The 21702-nt window shown below is 38.8% G+C and overlaps 1 protein-coding gene across 7 annotated transcripts in view; it reads right to left on the bottom strand.

The window, feature by feature from the left end:
- pvrl2l (PVR cell adhesion molecule related 2 like) overlaps positions 1 to 21702 on the bottom strand; it is a 396229-nt gene that overhangs the window by 211836 nt on the left and 162691 nt on the right. For all 7 annotated transcript variants that reach the window (XM_047383829.1, XM_047383830.1, XM_047383828.1 and 4 more), the window contains 2 exons: positions 14229 to 14341; positions 7904 to 8147 (listed from right to left, as the gene is read on the bottom strand). In XM_047383829.1, coding sequence (XP_047239785.1) covers positions 7904 to 8147; positions 14229 to 14341 — 357 coding nt within the window. The remainder of the gene's footprint in view (positions 1 to 7903; positions 8148 to 14228; positions 14342 to 21702) is intronic.

Here is a 21702-nt window from a genome sequence, read left to right on the forward strand (position 1 = left end):
GAGCCAGGTTCAGTGTCAGGGAGTTTGGCACCATCTCAGATCCACACAAAAAGACAACTGAGCTTTCCAGCAGGTATTTCCCAGTCTGCTTCCTCTTTGTGCCAACAGAGACAGCAGTTAGTAGGCTTAGCCCAGATCTTTCTGTGCACCAGCCAGAATACATCTCCATGTTCCTTTCCAGAACCACAAATGATGCATCTTCTCTAGACTTAGTTCTCTGGGACAGATAGCTCTACCCCCTAGACCCCTATACCTATACCCTACACCAAAAAAAAAAGGCTAAAAACTGAATCAGAAAATTGTACTGATCTGCTTGTGTTGCTTACTTTAGGCGTTTTACTATAAAGTTCAACACCTTCATCCATCCCTTTTTTTCTGTGCAGGGTCTTTAGTAAGTGTTTGCCGGTGCTTGCTGGTGCTCTTCTACAATGGTCAATGAGCCAAAGGCAAGTAAAGTTCACCAAGACACCTCGTCAAGTGTAAATTTACACAAATTTAAAAGAAAATCTGTTTAACTATAGGTAAATAAGGGGGAAAATGTTAAATCCCAGCTTGGGTTAAAAAGACAGACCCAAGCTGGGATAGGAGCACCGGGAGCAGCTTGGTGTGAGGCAAAAAAGATAACCGCTGCTTTATTATCCTTCAAAGCTCCTTCCCAGTTTAACTAGAAGTTTAGGGGGACTTTAGATGCAAATGATTTGGACTTGGAAGTTGTAATTTCTAAGCTTTAAGCCCAAAGACCAACTGCAACACCCGTTGAAACCAGGTTGCCAACTGTGCATTAACCTAATATGCCTGTGACATTTTCATGATAAATCAAATTACATTTATGGAAAAGAAACATTGATAAAATATTTTTAAAAGTACATTCATGCCACTGAAATGAATAGTTGTTGAAATATATGGTCATAAATTTAACTAAAAAGGCATTTCCAGACTACTCCTTTGCGATTTTGTTGCGCTCTTTTATGACAGATGAACTGACTGCTGTTACAATGGCCAGCAACTCAGACAACATTTCATTAGATATATTTCAGTCACTATCACAGAGACACGAAGCAGAGTCAGGAGAAGAAAGTCAGCTTTTATCAAATTGCAGAGCACAAGTGTTGCGGCGTGCGGATGGCCATCCAGTTTGACCAGAGTCTATTTTTGGCGGATGCCAGAGCAATATGCGTGAATAATACCGCACCACCAAGAAAACAGAGCCAGCACAACATCTGGATTTTCAAAATTATTCACTAAAGACAGACTAGATCTCGCTATATTAATAAATACACACATATATTTATATATATACATATATATAAATATATTAGCAGTTGTTAACATTAGATCAATAAGATCAGTTACTGGGTTAACTAAAGTATTATAAACCGAACAATTAAACATGAAATGCACCAAATTAAGCAACAAATATACACTCACCGGCCACTTTATTAGGTACACCTCGCTAGTACCGGGTTGGACCCCCTTTTGCCTTCAGAACTGCCTTAATCCTTCGTGGCATAGAGTGAACAAGGTACTGGAAACATTCCTCAGAGAGTTTGGTCCATATTGACATGATAGCATCACACAGATGCTGCAGATTTGTCGGCTGCACATCCATGATGTGAATCTCCCGTTCCACCACATCCCAAAGGTGCTCTATTGGATTGAGATCTGGTGGCTGTGGAGGTCATTTGAGTCCAGTGAACTCATTGTTATGTTCAAGAAACCAGTCTGAGATGATTCGTGCTTTATGACATGGCACATTATCCTGCTGGAAGTAACCATCAGAAGATGGGTAGGTACACTGCGGTCATAAAGGGATGGACATGGTCAGCAACAATACTCAGGTAGGCTGTGGCGTTGACACGATGCTCAATTGGTACTAAGGGGCCCAAGGTGTGCCAAGAACATATCCCCCACATCATTACACCACCACCACCAGCCTGAACCATTGATACAAGGCAGGATGGATCTATGCTTTCATGTTGTTGACGCCAAATTCTGACCCTACCATCCGAATATCGCAGCAGAAATCGAGACTCATCAGACCAGGCAACGTTTTTCCAATCTTCTATTGTCCAATTTTGGTGTGCCTGTGCGAATTGTAGCCCCAGTTTCCTGTTCTTAGCTGAAAGCAGTGGCACCCGGTGTGGTCTTCTGCAGGTGTAGCCAATCCACCTCAAGGTTCAACGTGTTGTGCATTCAGAGAAGTTCTTCTGCATGCCTTGGTTGTAACGAGTGGTTATTTGAGTTACTGTTGCCTTTCTATCAGCTCAAACCAGTCTGGCCATTCTCCCCTGACCTCTAGCATCAACAAGCCCCACAGAACTGCCGCTCACTGGATATTTTCTCTTTTTAGGACCTTTCTCTGATGGTAGTGCGTGAAAATCCCAGTAGCTCAGCAGTTTCTGAAATACTCAGACCAGTCCGTCTGGCACCAACAACCATGCCATGTTCAAAGTCACTTAAATCACCTTTCTTCCCCATTCTGATGCTCGGTCTGAACTGCAGCAGATCATCTTGACCATGTCTACATGCCTAAATGCGTTCAGTTGCCGCCATGTGATTGACTGATTAGAAATGTGCGTTAACGAGCAGTTGGACAGGTGTACCTAATAAAGTGGCCGGTGAGCGTAGCTTCGCTGCACTCAGTGTACTAACCCATTGTAGAACAAAACACATGAAAATATCTGGATGCTTAAAATGAAAAATTAAGCAGTTTAACTTCCACAGAATGAGTTGCTTTGGACTTACTACCGCATTTATCACTGGCTTTTGTTGCGCAATCTGCATATGGTTCTTGGAGCTCCTCTGGTCTTTGCAGTGGACCGGACCAGAGCAGATACAGAATAAAATCCATGGTTACAGTATATATACGGCACCGAGTGAAACAACCGGAGGCGAAGTGAGCAGCATGGAACAGCAGCAGCAGACACAAGGGATGACTCAAGATCTGAAGACACTACCTGGTAGGTCAGTGTTTTTTTACTTTATATCAGAATCTTTAGAAAAACATTTGTTTAAATATATTGTATGCCTGTATAATTAATTTTATTTTAATAATAATAATTTTGGATTATTATTAATAATAAAAATAATAATTTCGGATTTTAAATTCTTAACAGTAACTATATCTAAATGTACTTTTGTAACAAGGAAGTGTTCTTACCTGCTGAGCCTTGATCCGTTTAGAAACAGCAGCAACAACCTTTTCTTTGGCGATCTTTTCACATCAGAGCGTGACTTCATCATCTGCTTCAACATTCTCCTTTGTCAGGTAGACATTATTTCTCTTGCAAAATCAGAGGTTTCTTGTTCGAAGCAGTTTGCAGAAAAATCACAACTAGCTATGCTTGGTGGGATCTGCTCATCTGTCCCTCGTCAGTTTTCCAGCTCTGATCCAGGCAGCTCTGATCCTCTTGGCTTCAGGAAAGTAGTGTAGACTAACGGCTGCTGTCATAGTATTGCTGCCACCACCAGCAATGCACCATTTCACCATATTAACGATGTTTTGAACGCGACTTGGCTTCTATCTGAACCATTTGTCATTGATGCTCACACAATAAATGACAAGAGACTTCCCCTTTGACATCATTTCCGTCTGACATTTCAGACTTTGGACGTGCAAAATTTTACATCGAAATATGCTTTTTTTGTGTCACAATTGTCTTTTATCACGTCTTTAATCCAATTATCATGTAAATTACCGCCTAATTCCTTCAATACGAACATGTTTTCTTTCATTTTCTGCATTATGGGAAAAGTGCCCTTTAAGTTTAGGATAAAATGGGGATCTGTATGAAGTCAATGTTAAAAATAGTTTGATTTAAAACTAAGCCAGAAGAGCACTGTGTGTCACATAAAGCAGCATTCTTGCTCTGTATGATTTTAAAAAGTATTTGATGCAGCTAAAATGATAAAATGTACCAATAAACCAAGTTTTTAATTGGTAATTAGGGACGCACTAATATGAAAATCTGGGCCAATATCAATATCCGATTTTAATATTGTCGATATTTACTGATATTATTTGAATTTGCTTAGCGTTCCATACTGCAGAAAAATGACCACACTGCTGACATTGTTTCTCTGCTTTAGTTCCCCCCCACAATCCTGCCCTGCATCACTATCACTGTCACATGACAAAACTAATACCACATGGCCAACCAGCCAAAATCCTAGAAACGTATTGTGAGAAGCTTGAGGAAGAACATCCAAAACATAACATAACATAGTAACATAACATAGTAATCGTAACTGACCTAAAGCAGGACATGTTTAGTCTGCTTTATTTACTTGCTACTGTGTTGTATCATGTAAAATATGTCAAAACATTAGTTAAGAATTTGTTCACAGCCCCAATTTAAAAATTATCTTTTCGTCTACCTGCTTACTAGAGAAAAACAGCCTTTTCACCGTCTGGTTCAGTGACAGTAATGTCTAATAATATGTTCCTTTGTAAAATAAACCAACAAAACAGAAAACAAGAATTTAAAAATCCCTTCTCACCCTGCAGAACAAGTGATGAATAAAAGCATCAGGCATCTTGAGAATATTAAACTGCTCTGTCTATTCAGTTCTGAGTCTATTATGTTAAAGCGTCTGTTTCTGCAGCGAGTGCTGAATGTATGAGGCTTTTGTTCTTCCAGGACTAATTTCTAATGTGTGGATGCTGCACTTTAGTGGAACAATCAAATGAGCAGTTTCGTGTTTAAACATGAAACCTCCTCAGGTCTTTTGACTGTGGGAAGAAAAAAAACCAGCATAATATTTTTTTGGACAAGGCAAATGGATAAATACCACCAGCCATCTCAGATTACAAAACGAATGTGTTGCCTTTTAACACCCACTCAGTTTAAGCCACAAAGACGGCAGCTTCAGTTGCATTTTTCTACTATTTCCATCATTGGATTTAAGTGTTTGCTACTTTGAGGTCCGCTGAAAACTGACAATGCAAAGGGTAAAAGCTAACATTGGACCAATGATTACAATTTTATACTTTGCTCTTCAACACATAATGTTCGGTTTACATGTTCAAATGCACTATATCTGCTTTCACAAACCTAACTTCAAAAGGCACTGAGGGTTTTGAAATTGTTAAAAACCCATAAACCGCCCCTACCTTCAGTCTTTAAAGCATACATCCTCTATCCCTTGGTTACCAAGTACTACCCTTTATAATGGAGCTTATAATTGGGCTGACTGTGCTGACCCTGAACCATCCCTTTAGTTATTCTGCTATAGGAAACCTCATGTCATTTTTGTCATTATTTTAAACTTGTGCTTTTTCATTTCTAGCAGGTGTTCCTGGTCGACTGCTTCGTGCATGTCGTTAACCTCTCCTGTTAAATTTTCTGTCCTAGTTCTTGTCCATTTCCTGCCATGCCCACTAAAAAGTTTGTTCTCATGTGGTTGCCCATGTAAGGATGATTCAGCTGGAAGTTGCTTCCTGTTAAAGGAGTATTATACAGTCAGGATGGGGACTAGATCCAGTTTCTGAAAATTTTAATAACAACAATACAAAATTGTATTTAAAAACGTCTTTCAGGAAAATCAAGGTCACTTTACAGCTAGATTATCTGAGCAAGACAGTTTTTTTAATTGAATGTACATAACTGTAATAAACGAACAATGAACAATTTTAGTAAGCTTGTACTGAAAATAAAGAAATTCTCTGTAAGTACTGTGTACTGACTTTGCTGTAAAAAGGTAACACTGTAATTTTGCAAACATAAGTTACCTATCAACTGTCTTCCTATTATTTATATTAGGGAAACATAAATTCTTAATTAGTGATTATTTAGTTCTTGTTTAATACTGGAATTGACACAATGCTACACTTGACAAATACTAAGAGTTTTGTCCAAAGAGTCAGCTAATTGTTGTCTGTAAAAGGTAATGAGAGAGATTGTTGCATATTAAATCTGATCTTAATTTAACAAAACACAAAACCACAACTGCTAATAGTACCCAGTGACAATCAGTCAATCCTTAATGAGTGATCAATGTTTCCTTTTTGCTCATAATTAATTATTTAGAAGTCTTAATTGCAATTATCCACTTCCCAAATATAGAGTCCACTCTTTTTTTACATTTGGTGAAGTTATTTTGAGCACACAAATGTGCTTCCCCCTTTATCACCCAAAGAAAAAGTCAGCAGATGTCAACATTCTAGTTTTGCAATATCAGATCAGCTGTTTTTAAGAATAAAAGATAATTGTTGGTAATATTAACCCCTCCCACCTTATATTAATCCTTTCTAAGCCACATATTGAGCTGAGTTTAAGATTTGAGATAATATATAATAATCGCTTATTCACTATAAACAGACCACAGTTAACTGCCTACTTTGGGAAAACTATTACTTGTAGAAATAGGTCAGTTAAAAGAAGCAGTGCTTAATAATGAATGGCGAACAATTAATGTAAGGAATAATAATAATGGGCAGCTAATTAACGATTAATGTGACCCTTAACATAAAGTGCTACTAAGAGTTATTAGGGTGCCTTCATATTAGGTGAACACAATGCTACAATGTTTAAATAAAAAATAAATACATAATCATCTACAACACTGATATTCTTGCAGTGTTTTGAAGAAGTCTTCTGGGACGTATTAAAAACGTGGTTGACAACACATTACACATAATAGCCTGTGAGGCTTCCCCCAGAGGATGCGGGGCATGCACTAAGCCTCTGCAGCAATGCCATCGTGGTTTGTTTTCAAGGTGGCATCATATCAGTCGCTGGTGGAGCGCTGCAAGAAGCAGTGGCATTGTATCCATGTAGCGACTTGATTATTTGTACCCAGAAGGAAGGTTCTGCGGCTAACATGTTGGTGTCAGATACCATAGCACACCTTCAGGAGTCTAGAGGCTTCCACACCTTAACAGGTCTAGGCTGTTTTGGCAGCAGAAGGGGGACCAAAACGACATCAGGCAGGCAGCTATAATATTATGCTTGATTGGGGCATGAAGTGTAGTAAAGGCAACTCCCAGTCTGGAATGAGAAGGTTTTACTGTGCCATTGTTTGCTTTGTTCTTAACATTTAACTTTTTGTTTTGCTGTCATATTAGGGTTTCATACTAAACAACAAAAGAATATATGTTTTATGTAAAATATCTTTACTCTTCCTTTAAAAAGTAGAAGAAATCTCATCAGAAGACTTATGATCCCTGTGCAAAAAAAAAAAAAAAGGCTACTGAAGCATTTATTTATTCCATGCACAAGTTGTAATGTTTGACAGACTGCTCCAAAAACAGAAGAACACATATGAATACATTTGTTTCTGGCACAAATAACACCATACAAGTTTTATAAATCTGTATAGAAAGGAGAAGAACATGCCGGTGAAAGTTAATCCCTGCAGTCTCTGTGAATATATCACTAAAACGTCTTTAATGAAAACATTGCTAAGGTGATACTGCAGGAACTTCTGCAATAAGACACCTGGAGGTTATCTTATCTTCCAAATTACGCTCTGATCATATCACATCAACACATTTACCTAAATTACCTGTGAGCCTTCTTTTACATACTGACAGAGTTAGAAAACCCCAAAAGTCGAATCAAAAGTGTTTCCAGGAAATCTTTCTTATATTTTATGCAATGTGTTATCAGGATAAATCCTGAGAATATTTGGCAGGGCTTTAAATTTAGCCTTCTAAGACTTTAGGTCCATGGGGAACCTTTTTGTTGTAAAAACCGTAGATAAGCATATGGTGGAGAGGAAAGCTGAACAATAAGAGGAGTTTTTGAAAGCCTCTTTAAAGCTTCACTCCATCTCTGATTTAAAAAGTACAAGTAATGTGGATGAATTTAATCATTCACACATGGCCCTTAAGAATATTTATCCATAACTGAACAGTACAAACACATGTTCCTGTTACACTGACTGGGTTTCTAATACTCACCAAGCATTATGAGCGTGGTGGTGCCCTGCTCATTTCCAGACGGGTAGGTGGCGTATTCGCAGGTGTATCGCCCAGCATCGGACATGCGGAGGTCATTAATCCTTATGGATGGGATCTTCAGATCGTTGTGGAGAAAGACAACTCGATCCCTAAAGGCCATATTGGGAAAACTTTGTCCATAGATTGGGTGGTAAACGGCAATGTTGTCCCTTTGGCCATCAACTGGTTCCCATATCCACGATACCTGGGAAGATTGGATTTTATTTTAAATAATTACTAGGCCATTGCTGAGCAAATTTAAGGCAACTGAGTGAGTATAAAAGTATGCAAAGTATATATTTATGTCAGTAATTACTGGTGTGAATGTAAGAAAAACCTATTTTTATAACTTCTATTTGTATTCAGACTATTTTATGTAATTAACTGAATATGAATAAATACAAAACGACAACAGATATTTGGTCTTCACTTGTTTGTAGATGAACACAACTGAATTAATTTAGAATGCAATGTTATTCTCTGACTTAATGGAATTTTGTAGATAATGTCACCAGCCAGAGGTTGGTATGAGAGTCATGGCAACCTTTCTTAAAAATGCAACAGGTTTGCTGTCTATAACAAAACTAAACAGAAATATAAACCAATCATGTAACTGAGAAGCTAGCTTCAAACAATCCTGCTACTAAAAAAGCATCAAATTTACCATGGTTTGGTTTATAATTACTGTCATAAGTATATTTTATTCATTGTTATTGTGATGTTGATGCAAAGGAGGTTGACGCCCTGCATCAGCAGCTACAGTTACCGGCTGTAGATCAGTGTTAGTGACAGAGCCTGGACAGCTGACGTCTTGAAATTGAATGATTTATGTTCACCTGTGTGGAGAGTAAAAGGCTTTTTGCTGGTATACTTTATAATCATCTAGTGGCTCTAGTTAAAGCATGACATTTCCCACTAAAATCCACAAAATGGTTTATTTTTACTCTGCAGACAGCTGAACATATAATCAGAAGGAGTAACAGAACCTGCCATTCCATAATTTCCTGCACAACAAACCAAAATGAAAAGGCTAAATGGATTTATGAAAAAAGGGAAACATTTCTGTTTTTTCTGCTGGTCAGGCTGTTGCTTTGAGCTTTGCTATCATTTTGTGTTGGTGCATTCTTGACATGATGTGCACAAACATGCACATCTCCGAGCGTCTGAGTTCAGTACAGCAAGAAATACCGCAGGTGTTTTTAAATTATGTGAGTAAAGATTTTATCAGGTGAAGCGTTTTAACAGAACTAGAAACATCACCTGGTTGGGTGGCAGCAAGTCTCGATGGGCTAACGTTTATAGAAATTTGAAAGTTAAAACATCAAAATATGTGAGATAGGGTAGGGGAGTCCTAAAATGTGTGAGAAAGATAAAAGGAGCAAACTAAACAAATATAAATAAGAGGTGAATTTGAACTAATTCAAATCAGGACTGTGAACCTACCTCAGTTTGTTTAGGTAATGAACCATGAACATATGGTTCAATGACCTGAACTTAGAAGTAGTTTTCAGTAAGTCTGAACTTCTACAACACTGATCTTTAATAAACTCATGTTTGTGGTTGCTTAGCTGGGCTAAGCCTAATAAGTCAACACACTCTCATACCATCTGTAGCTTGGATCCTTCCAAACAACTACATTCAGCCATCTGTCAGTTCACGCCTTGAGTATCACACCTGAATAGTTCCATATTTTATCATTTAAGTAGCTGCTAAGGTCTGGGTGGGTGAAATCAGTAAATGTGTCATCCCTAGAAACGTTTGAATCTAATCGAAGAACTCTAATGGCAGAATGTACAGGACTTTCACACCAAGAACCCGACATGTATTGATGCCTGACATATTATCTTCTATGTGTTGAAAGCTTTACTAATTTGTGTTTCTAATAGATGTTACTACAAATGCCACATGTCCTCCAGCTTCAGTACATCACAGTAAAGATACAGAAGGTTTGGTTAAATTTTATTAACTAAAGTGATAATTTCTTTGATGATACTCTAACTTACCGAGATGCACCAAAATTAGCTAAAGTGGTAAAAAAAAAAAGCAAACACTTTCGGGAAGGGATCACAAATCTTTTATGGGACTGAATGAAAGATTTGTTTTACTTACAGATTCCCTCTCAAGGACCATTATTAGCTTTTCTTTGCGAGAGTTCTGATTGTGACAAATATCGATATCTGCAGCGGCTGTTTGAGACTGTATCCTGAGGGAGAAAACTATGATGCTTTTCCACATTGATTTCATTTTTCTCTGCTGTTTTCAAAGAGACAGCCAATATTGGCTAAAGTGGTAGACCAGGAAAGAGTGGGAATACAGTTCATCAATACACATTTAGCAAACATCTGAACAAATGACATCTGAGGAACAAAAAAAAGGCTAAAGCAGGGAGGGCTGCAAACAAGAGGACAGACTGTACACCACATATCATCTGAAATTAGGAGATGAGCCTCCCTGTTCAGTTGTAGATTGCAGGGAAAGTATTAAACAGGACCAATGAATCCAGATGCAATTTCGGATTTTGTGTGAGCAAATTACCTATTGATTTCATCCACCAGCCTGAAGGCAGCAAATCCCTGAAGATCCAACTAAACTAGCAAACATATATTATATATCGTGTGAAATGTGCTGAAAATGGACAGAAAGTGAGTGAAAATGTTGCCAAAGTCTATTTTTTTAGAAACCTCACAATTCCTGAAGAACCTATAAAGAAGACATCCTGTGAAGATAAATGGGAAATTTGTGATATTTCCATTTGCTTTGTTTACTCCTATGTAACTTGATTATTTTGTGGCATTAGTGGCATTTATTTTGTAAGTTGAACAACAGGAAATGGGATGAAGAGAGCACGGATTTAAAGGTGCTTTGCATTATAACTACAGGATGGATTTAGAATGGAGTCATTTAAATATATAAATTCAGGATATTGATCTGTTTCTCATGAAAAGTACCCAGCGACAACATTTTTTTCCATAATTGTCTATTTATAAATCTAAAATAAAATTAGCTTAATGAAACAACTTTAGGGTATAACTGAGAACTTTCCTGTATTGGATTTTGTGTAATTTGATAATGATATTATATTGGATGGTGCAAACTCAAGGGGTCAAATATGAACTTCGAGCTTCAAGTTTACGATCATTTTTTTTTTTATGGCAATCCAGTAAAAACTGATTTTTAAAGTTTAAATTTGTGATTTAAGAACATGAAATAACCTTAAATTATATACCAAACTCCATACAAACAGTTATGTTTCTGTATGTAACTGCACATAAATACAGAGGCTACCAATGGCCAATAATTCCTGAATATTTCTAAGTTTATGAAACATGATTTGTTGCCAAAACCAGTTATTTAGTTGACCTACTACAGACTCGGATGTGTGAACGGCTTTGTTCTTTTTAGGACAGAGCAGCTGTATTGTTTTACCGGCAGGAGTGTATGCATATACACACTCACTCAGCAGAACAGGACATCTGAACAAAACACCAACTCCTGGCAGCTTTCTGTGGTGTGGGCTGTTTATTTATGCTGTAGAATGGAAGCTCAATACAGGTCCTTCTCAAAAAATTAGCATATTGTGATAAAGTTCATTATTTTCTATAATGTAATGATGAAAATTTAATATTCATATATTTTAGATTTATTGCACACTAACTGAAATATTTCAGGTCTTTTATTGTCTTATTACGGAGGATTTTGGCATACAGCTCATGAAAACCCAAAATTCCTATCTCACAAAATTAGCATATTTCATCCGACCAATAAAAGAAAAGTGTTTTTAATACAAAAAACCTCAACCTTCAAATAATCATGTACAGTTATGCACTCAATACTTGGTTGGGAATCCTTTTGCAGAAATGACTGCTTCAATGCGGCGTGGCATGGAGGCAATCAGCCTGTGGCACTGCTGAGGTCTTATGGAGGCCCAGGATGCTTCGATAGCGGCCTTTAGCTCATCCAGAGTGTTGGGTCTTGAGTCTCTACGTTCTCTTCACAATATCCCACAGATTCTCTATGGGGTTCAGGTCAGGAGAGTTGGCAGGCCAATTGAGCACAGTGATACCATGGTCAGTAAACCATTTACCAGTGGTTTTGGCACTGTGAGCAGGTGCCAGGTCGTGCTGAAAAATGAAATCTTCATCTCCATAAAGCTTTTCAGCAGATGGAAGCATGAAGTGCTCCAAAATCTCCTAATAGCTAGCTGCATTGACCCTGCCCTTGATAAAACACAGTGGACCAACACCAGCAGCTGACACGGCACCCCAGACCATCACTGACTGTGGGTACTTGACACTGGACTTCTGGCATTTCCTTCTCCCCAGTCTTCCTCCAGACTCTGGCACCTTGATTTCCGAATGACATGCAGAATTTGCTTTCATCCGAAAAAAGTACTTTGGACCACTGAGCAACAGTCCAGTGCTGCTTCTCTGTAGCCCAGGTCAGGCGCTTCTGCCGCTGTTTCTGGTTCAAAAGTGGCTTGACCTGGGGAATGCGGCACCTGTAGCCCATTTCCTGCACACGCCTGTGCACGGTGGCTCTGGATGTTTCTACTCCAGACTCAGTCCACTGCTTCCGCAGGTCCCCCAAGGTCTGGAATCGGCCCTTCTCCACAATCTTCCTCAGGGTCCTGTCACCTCTTCTCGTTGTGCAGCGTTTTCTGCCACACTTTTTCCTTCCCACAGACTTCCCACTGAGGTGCCTTGATACAGCACTCTGGGAACAGCCTATTCGTTCAGATATTTCTTTCTGTGTCTTACCTTCTTGCTTGAGGGTGTCAATAGTGGCCTTCTGGACAGCAGTCAGGTCAGCAGTCTTACCCATGATTGGGGTTTTGAGTGATGAACCAGGCTGGGAGTTTTAAAGGCCTCAGGAATCTTTTGCAGGTGTTTAGAGTTAACTTGTTGATTCAGATGATTAGGTTCATAGCTTGTTTAGAGACCCTTTTAATGATATGCTAATTTTGTGAGATAGGAATTTTGGGTTTTCATGAGCTGTATGCCAAAATCATCCTTATTAAGACAATAAAAGACCTGAAATATTTCAGTTAGTGTGCAATGAATCTAAAACATATGAATGTTAAATTTTCATCATGACATTATGGAAAATAATGAACTTTATCACAATATGCTAATTTTTTGAGAAGGACCTGTACAACATCTGGTGATTAGGTTTATTTTCCTATAATTTTTATTGTGTTACATCAATGCCAAAGGCTGTTTTTCTTCTCTACAGCTTATTAGAACTTTGCTGCATTTTTAAATCTGCCCATTATTTAGTAGGAGGTTCAGTAAACGCTGTGTTCTTTGTTTTTCTTTTTACAGAAAGCATTCCTGGTGTTCCTAGTGTTTTTTCTATCTCTCCTTTCAACCTCCTGGCTGCTCAGATGGCCGCTCATACTAAGTCCGGTTCTGCTGGAGTATTTTTCCTCCCCTTTTTACCCTTTGCGGATGTTACATTTTTGTTGCAAAATGAAGGTCCAATAAACCATAGACATGAAAGTTTGGTGTTAAATATCTTGACAGGCTTACAGAGAGTCCTGACCTCGACCCAATAGAATACCTTTGGGATCCATCTATACCGCTTTTCCATGCAGGGTCACTGGGGGGCTGGTGCCTATATATCCAGCGTTACTGGGCAAGAGGCAGGCAACAACCTCAACAGGTCGCCAGTCCATCACAGTCACGATGGGAGGCTTGGAACAAAGAATGTTATCTAAATAATAGATCTTTAAAATAAATCCATGCCCAGAGTTCAGAGAAGTCCAGCTTGATGTTAAGTGATGCTCTGAGTTGATACGCTGGAAAACTGGCAGCTGGATACGAATTATGCTGACAATAATGCAACTAACTCACAAGGTAAATGTCATTAAAGGAAATAAATGCAACCTTTCATCCAAATGCTTACAGAAAGGCTTGGAGTTTTGTGAAAAATTGTTTTGTTTAAAAGGTGCCACTCTGACATTTTGTGCTGTAAAAGGTATTCATCAGGATATTTTTACAGTCATCTACTGGTGCAGTCTGTTGATGGAGAGTCAGCTTTAATTCTGCTGTGAAGGCTGCTCAGGTTTCCATGAAAATCTCTATAAAAGAAACTATTTTCTAAAGAAAGTCGATATCTTTTCAGAATAACATGTTTACTGCTGACTCTTTGAAAGTTTTGGGGAGATGGAAGAATTTTAGACCCAAAATAATTCAGTCCTCCCTTCTTCTATCCTTCAGAAATGCACCCTGCATCAAAGCCTAAGCTTCCAATGCTCCTTTAAACACAGTAGTTTTTTTGTGCCAACCTGCGTGAGCTTGGTTAAACTTCCTCCATCGACGAATTCACAGCGCAGATCAACAGACTCTGTGGGGTACGCCTCCAACTCTTGCTCCACTCGTACTTTCTGAGCAATGACACCTGCAGCAATAAAAAGAGAGGAAAACCAATTTTTAACCGTTTGAGAAGAAATAGTTGAGTATGAATGTAGAGTATGACCAGAGAAGTAACTTCATTAAAGAGAGTAAATGAAACTGAGTCATCAGTCTCTGATAACAAGCCCTAAGGAGCAACTCAGCCACCTTTCATTAGTTCGAATTCTGCTTATTACAGTAATAAACACCCACAGGGAGCTGGCGCTAGGGGGCGAGCCTACAGGAATGCTAAAGCTGCTTGGTATTTTCATTCTTTAGATGCAAAAGCAGTTCAGCGGAAAGCAAACGCAGCAGGAAAGTCCCCGCCAAGAGAGCAGAGCCGGTCAAACAGACCAGCGTAGGTTCAGAAAGAACAAAAAGGGGAACCGACCTAAACGCTTGAACTGAAAGAAAGGTCAGAAAGATAGAAAGTCAGAGTCAAGCACAGTCTCACTGCACTGCAGGACGACTTGTGCTACAGCTTAAGCAATTTGAGTCCAGAAGCATCATTTGCGACTCTTCTATTGAGAAGAACCACTCCTGATCAAAATCCTAAGACAGGGGAAAAAGTTTTATATAATTTACATTTAGCACTAATTTATTAGAACAAGGTTCCAAGTTTAGCTTCAAAATGCAAAATAAAGAAACAGAAAACAGATACAATATGAGCAGCTGATTAACTTAAACAGGCTGTTCATCAGCTGAAATCCTAAACTAATAGTGTCCAAAAAAGTATCAGGCATAAGTTACCCCACTCAGAATGTGAGGGTTTTCAGTAGGCTAGTAGGAACGTTGTTCCCTGTGGTGATGGTTTCATGAGGACCATGAGATGTTGCAGCAGAGACCCCTCAGCCAACAACTCCACTGGGATTTCTTCATCATGCCAGTATCACTACAAGCCATCAAGAATGACCAGAATACAGAAAATTATATTTTCTTGCTTATTTTACTCTACCCTGTTTGCCAGACAGCAAAGTTTGTGGGGTGGGAGGAGACGTGATCTTTGAACATGCTTCCCGTTTTTTAACCTCTCATTTTGCAGATTTTGTCTTCTGGTTGTTGGGCTTCAGTCAACATCAGAAAGGCCCTAATTCAGGAGTAACTTTTTACTTAAGTTTGAAAAACTAAATAAAAGCAACATTGTCCTCCCAGAAAACTGGTTTGCCTTTATTAAAGTAAATCTAAAATGCTATCAGTGTTTGAATTTAATATTTGCTCCACCAAAGTTCTGGCATATTACCAAAGAAAATTGATGCAGATAATCTAAGCTCAAAATAGAAAAAGGAAACAATGTTCTGCAAATATTCTGTAAAGCTTAAGTACCAACAATCTCATTTAACTGCTTTTTTTCCTGGACCTAAATAAATTCATTCTAATCTGACAGGACTTGTTGCTGGCTTTAAAGAATAGCACATAATTTATTAATTATTTATCATCAGGAAGTTTCTAACTAGCCAAACAAATTGCTGCTGTTGTCCCTTGTTAAGAAATGACACACATTGCAGAGTGTGTGCTTCCTAAGATTAATGGCCAATAATGAACTTGTTATGCTTCAAATAATGAGAGGCAGAAAGAAAGTGACTCAGACAGAAAATGAAAGACAGAAAAACAGAAAGAGAAGAAACAAAAGGGGGAAACAGAAGAGTTGTAATCCTTTATATTTTTGATCCGGTCCAACTGTCTGCCCGCATCTGTGAGAATAAAAGTGACATTTTCTGAGGGGACTTTCATTGTTTGGGGATGACAGTAAACACCTCTTTATGTTCCTCACTTCAGTAACTTATACAGTAAGTGTGGGTGTTTTTTTCTGCTTTACCTACACTTGCTCTTCTCTTAAATGCCATGACCTCATGCAGAGACCCGCCCCAATGCCACCAACCCCCTGCAGACCCAGTATCAAATCCAACCAGGGTCTTTTCTCCTCCAGCTGCCCTCTTAGCCTGCCTCTGGGCCTCTACAGATAAAATTTTTGGTGGGAGCTGGGCCTCTCGCTCTCCCCACACGAAAAGGGGATAAGCGCTTGCTAACTGCTCGCTAACCCCGGGTGGTTCTGCTGAAAAAACCTCTTAGTGTGTAAGGGATTGATTAGGACAATAAGTTACATGCAGCTGCACGGAAGTGAACGGACCGGGGAGGATTTAGGCCGCAAATCAGCTGTAAAACACAACCACACAAACAAAGAAAATAGAAGAAGTGTGCATGTGTGCCTCAGGCAATGCAGGGTTACGCTGGATTTACAGCATTCATGCATCCGTGTGAGTACAAATGTGTGTAAGAATATTTTTTACCATGAAACTATATGCATTCTTAGCGGTGCGGCTACATGCATAAATCAAAGCATCTCTATGTAATGTCGGTAGACAAAATCAACTCAGACACTGAAGCATAGTCTTTACCCTGAGGGGGGCAATAAGGGAACCATTTCCAAGTAATTCAGACAAATACATAAAACACATAAAATCAAATTGTCAGACTTTTTTCTCAGGTTTTACATCAAGAACTACAATTACATCTTTTATATTTCCCCTTTTCTCTTAATTAACTCAACATAAATCCATCCAATCCCATTAAATTGAAGTAAAAATAAACATATGCCAGAAACAAAAGCAGGAATGAACCTTTAGATTATTTGCAATTGTCAAAGATATATTTATAGCAGAAAAATGATAAGAGGAAAAAACCTTCTATAATGTGGGAATAGACAGGGAAATAATGCAGCTTGATATTAAAAATTCAAAAGAATCAAGGAGCAAAAAGTCAGGAAAAGTGTACGAGAAGCTGGAAGGAAAGAAATTACAGAGGCTGATAAATGCAACAGAATAAAATAACAGCCAAAGAGAAACTGAGGAAAAAGATTTATTAATGTAAAGGGGCTAAAGAAATGACTAAGGCAGAGAGAGCCTGTAGGCATTGAAGACTCAGGGGTGGAGAGACAAGAAATACATTTTAAAATGGTCAAAAAGAATACAGAGAAAGAGAAAAAGCAGAATGAGATAAGGATGAAAGGTGCAGAGAACAGATTATTAAGTCCCTTAAACTAAACTCCACAATGACTCAAACAAGATCCGGATGGAGACGTTTTTATTTATTTGTCATACTAAAATATCTCAATAGTTCTTGTTAAGAGGATCCAAACTAATACTTAATTCCTTTGAAACATTATTATCGAATTAAAAACACATTTGCCGAACATTTTTTTGGGTGGATGGAAAATGGGTAAAAATACAAAGTCAGTGGTTGGTGGGTGTGAAGGGTTCAACAGGTGCAAATGTTGTGGTAGTAGAGATCTGCATGAAATGGCTGTGCAGAGAGTAGCTGAAACACCAGCTACTAAATATTTCAACATTCAAAGCAACGTAGAAATGCTACAAAGCCACAGAACAAAAAGTACATCTGTGCTGACATACTATTTATTATGAGCCAACATATCCATCCATCCAGATCAGGTCACAAGGGAAACAGGTCTAAGAAGGAAACCCAGAGATCTCTGTCCATCTCATTCATGGGAATCCCAAGGTGGTTTAAGATAAGATTAACAGATAGGATGCATCTTCCATCCAGTGAGTACTGAGTATACCCTGGATTCTCCTCCCACTTGGACGTGGCACCTTTCAGCTCCACTGTGACAGAGCGCCTGGCCTCATCTCTAAGGCCAATTCCATCCACCCTATGTGGATCAGGCTAATTTTGGCCACTTCTACCTGGTATCTCCTTCTTTCAGACACGACCGATATCTCACCACCATAGGTGAGAGTTGAAACACCTTTGGGCTCAGGTTTCTTCACTACAACGGGCCAGAATTTGGTGCTCATGGCTGCCAAAGCCTCTCCTTCCTCTTTCTCTCAGTCACAAACCAGTAGCTGCAGCCAGTCATTTAATTCAGCTCTAACTGGAGATGTTTCAACAAAGGCAATTATTGGTTGAAAGATCTTTGTCAAATGAAATCATATTTATTCACTGGCTGCCTTTATGCTTTTTAGAAAGAAGGCTAAGCATATGCACAGCAAGCTGTTGGGGAAATTGGTGTCAATGCACCTCAATAAACCTTATCTATTCTATCTTTTCCATTATAACCCCAATGATCCGACAATTTGCCACCTATTCTACTGTTGCACGTTGCAGCTTCAGATACACGTAATGGAAAGTCGAAGAGGGTAGGCGGTTAAATGAATGGCCATACTCTGCCTGCCTCCCAACGCTCCGGAGAGATGAATCACAGTTAATTGACATTTAGAGGCTTGTGGCATTTGCCTGTTTATGCGGCGCTTCCCTGTGCAGTGTAAACAGGAGGAATATGCTGATGGGGTACTCACTCATCCACATTAACATCCAAATCTCATACTAATAGAAGGCAATGATGCACAGCTGTTTTGTTTTGGAGGGGTTTTTTTCCCCCCCGTCAGCCTGTCATGATGTCAGTTATGTCAGCTTTTATCTGGGTGATTTCCAGCAGCTGTCAAATGACAGAATGGAAGAGATTTATGCACTTTAACAGCCCAAACTAGAGCTACTGCATGGAAAACTGCAACGTTACATGCATCTAAATGGGCCCTAAATTTGAAAGAATTTAAATGTGTTCCTCCTCTAAGTAAATACATTGAATTTGGGGAAAAAAACTCCATCCAGGGACTGAGTGCTCAAATATTTCTTCAAATAATATATTCTCTGCTTTTGCTTCATGGATTGTGCTGTTCAGCTAGAACTATCTCCACAAAATACCCCAAAGGTGTTATGTGGGATTCCATTCAGACAACATACTTGGCCAGATTTTTCTCTCTTCAGAAACTCTTGTGTGAAATTTGGCAGGGTGCAGTATTCCTCTTCTGCCAAGCTTATGCGGAAACATTTAGGAGTTATCATTCTCGTGTAGCTGCAGGCCTTCGCGGTGCCATGGATACGGTGCAAAGTATCATCTCTTTAACACATTTTTTATTCATGTAGTCCCACAGTATAACACTCCCACCTCTTTTCCTGAAAGATTGTGACTGGATTTCATAATTTTGAACAAAACTATTTCAATAACATTTACCTGGCTGGCATTACTGTTATTAAAGGTCCTAAAGAGGAAGAGAGGCATCGGCTAAGAGAAGGTGAGCTTATGAAGCCCTCAGGGTTCAGAAATGTTTGCATGTTCAGGAGTTTCACTTAAAAAAAAAACAATACTTCTGTGTCTGTTTAAATTTCTGGATGCGTTTCTATCCATGTCAAGACCATCGATTGGATTTATTGTTTCCTTTGGCAATTCTTTTAATGTGAACCCACAAAAAGCCCAAACTCAAAATGAGCTTAAAGTAAGTTCTTGTGTTCTTACATCTTCAACAATAATTTCTTTTTGGTGACTGAATACTACAAACAAACTACAAACTACAAACAAGACATAGCTTTTGTTTAACAATGTTTTTCTTCCATAAAGTGCAGATTTAATGAGTCCACAGCTCATAGTTGTCCAATCAGCAAATTCTTCCACCTGAGCTGTGGATCTTTGCAGCTCTTCTGGAGCTACAGTTCAGAGAAGCAGCCTCTTGGCTCCTTCTTGGCCTGACAGTTCAGATGGACCGCCATATCTTTGAAGGTGTGAGTTGGGCCAAACGCTCATGTTCAGATGATGGATTGAATAGAGCCATAACCAAAGCCCTGTGAGATGTTCAAAGCTTGGGATGTTGTTTTAGAACCTAACCCTGATTTACACTGAGCCAGAACCTTCTTCCTGACATGTCTACTGTGTTCCGAAGACATCGGTCTGTTTGTAATTCACCTATATAAGGAGTTTCACTTAGTGATGGAGTTACTGAAATAGAAGAGCATTTACAATAATATTTTTTAATTTAAATACATTTATTATATTTTGTTTAGTTCTTAGTTATGGAAAACTGTCTATCACAAAATCCCAATAAAATGCATTAAAGTTTATGATTATGTGACAAAATCCCAAAAAGTTCAACTTTTGCAAGATACTGCAGGTTGAAGATGTTCAAGATGGGCAACACTTGTTTTCCTAAGACAGACATTTTTTTGGTCACTATTACACTTGAAAATTAGGTGGTAGTTGGTTCTTCAACTAAAAGAAAATACATTTTAGTGATGGGATTGGCTACTTTCCACCCCATCACATTTCTGTGTTCATCCAGGAGTAAAACAGCTTGTGCCTCAACAGAAACGACAGGTACACGGAGGTTAGCTGTGCAATTATTTGACTCCATCATATCTCTATCCAGCAGCTTTTTACCAGTCAGGTGTAACTGCAGGCTGAGGGCCGTCGTGGCATCTTTAAACCGAGAAACAGCTGTCGAGAGCATTGGGCAATCAAGTTTAAACGGAGCTCCAGGCCATCAATATGAGTGTGCTATTACAAGGCATGGAGAAAATTTCAGTTGCAGCTCCCAGATGTTGTATGGCTCATCTTTATGAGAACAAAAGCATTTTCAGGTGAAATCAGAGTGATAGTAGGGGGGATAAAGTGAAGATTCAGGTGGCAAATATTTCTCCAGGAAGAGGCTCTGTTGATTATGTCTGACCTTCACACACAGGAAGTCATTTAATCCATTTTCAATGCAAAAAAATGCCTTTACAGGATTAACGTTTTATGCACGTATTATATTTTCATATTTGGATTTAATCCAGGAAACAAGAGGCACAAAAGGCCACAATGTATTGATGTAATCTACACAAGGAATAGGCTACAAACACACTAACATCCATTCAAATCTCCCATTAATCACAACCAGATAACTGTTCAAAGGTGACATGAATTAGAAAGAAAGAGCTGCAGGACAGCTGGTGTCGAGCGACTGTCTCATCTACCCCACACCGCAAAGATGAATTACCGGTAATTGGCATTTGACAGCACATAATCATCGCATTTTGCCACGGCTCTTACAGGAACAGGCCACTGATCAACAATGAGGTGGAGGGAAGGAAAGAGGAGATTAGTTGTCATGATGATGGCTTTGGTTTGTGATGAAAAAAAAAAGATTTGCCTTCACTGGCAAACAAAGCTCCTGGCATCTGTAAATATGTGAGGATTTTAGTTGCTTTTTTTAATATCCACAATGATGCTAATGGAGCTCAAATTAAGCCCAATAACCATCATTCAAACCAATTTAACAAAAGCAAAGAATTGTCAATGTCTTGGATTCTGTGTTAAATGAATTCAGCTTTGAAACCTCAAACCACAGTTATTGATGCTTGGTTTTATTATTTTTAATTGAGGTGAGTAAAGTGGTCTTTATATAACAAATGTATTCCAAGTAAATGCTTACACCTATTAGATACGCATTATTCAAGCAAAACCATAATAATCATGTTAGTCTTTTGTTGTTTTCTTAGATTTAAAGTAGTGATATTGGAGAGTCAAATCCTTTTATTAGC

The sequence above is a fragment of the Girardinichthys multiradiatus genome, chromosome 13 (genome assembly GCF_021462225.1).
Source record: "Girardinichthys multiradiatus isolate DD_20200921_A chromosome 13, DD_fGirMul_XY1, whole genome shotgun sequence".
NCBI lineage: Eukaryota > Metazoa > Chordata > Actinopteri > Cyprinodontiformes > Goodeidae > Girardinichthys > Girardinichthys multiradiatus.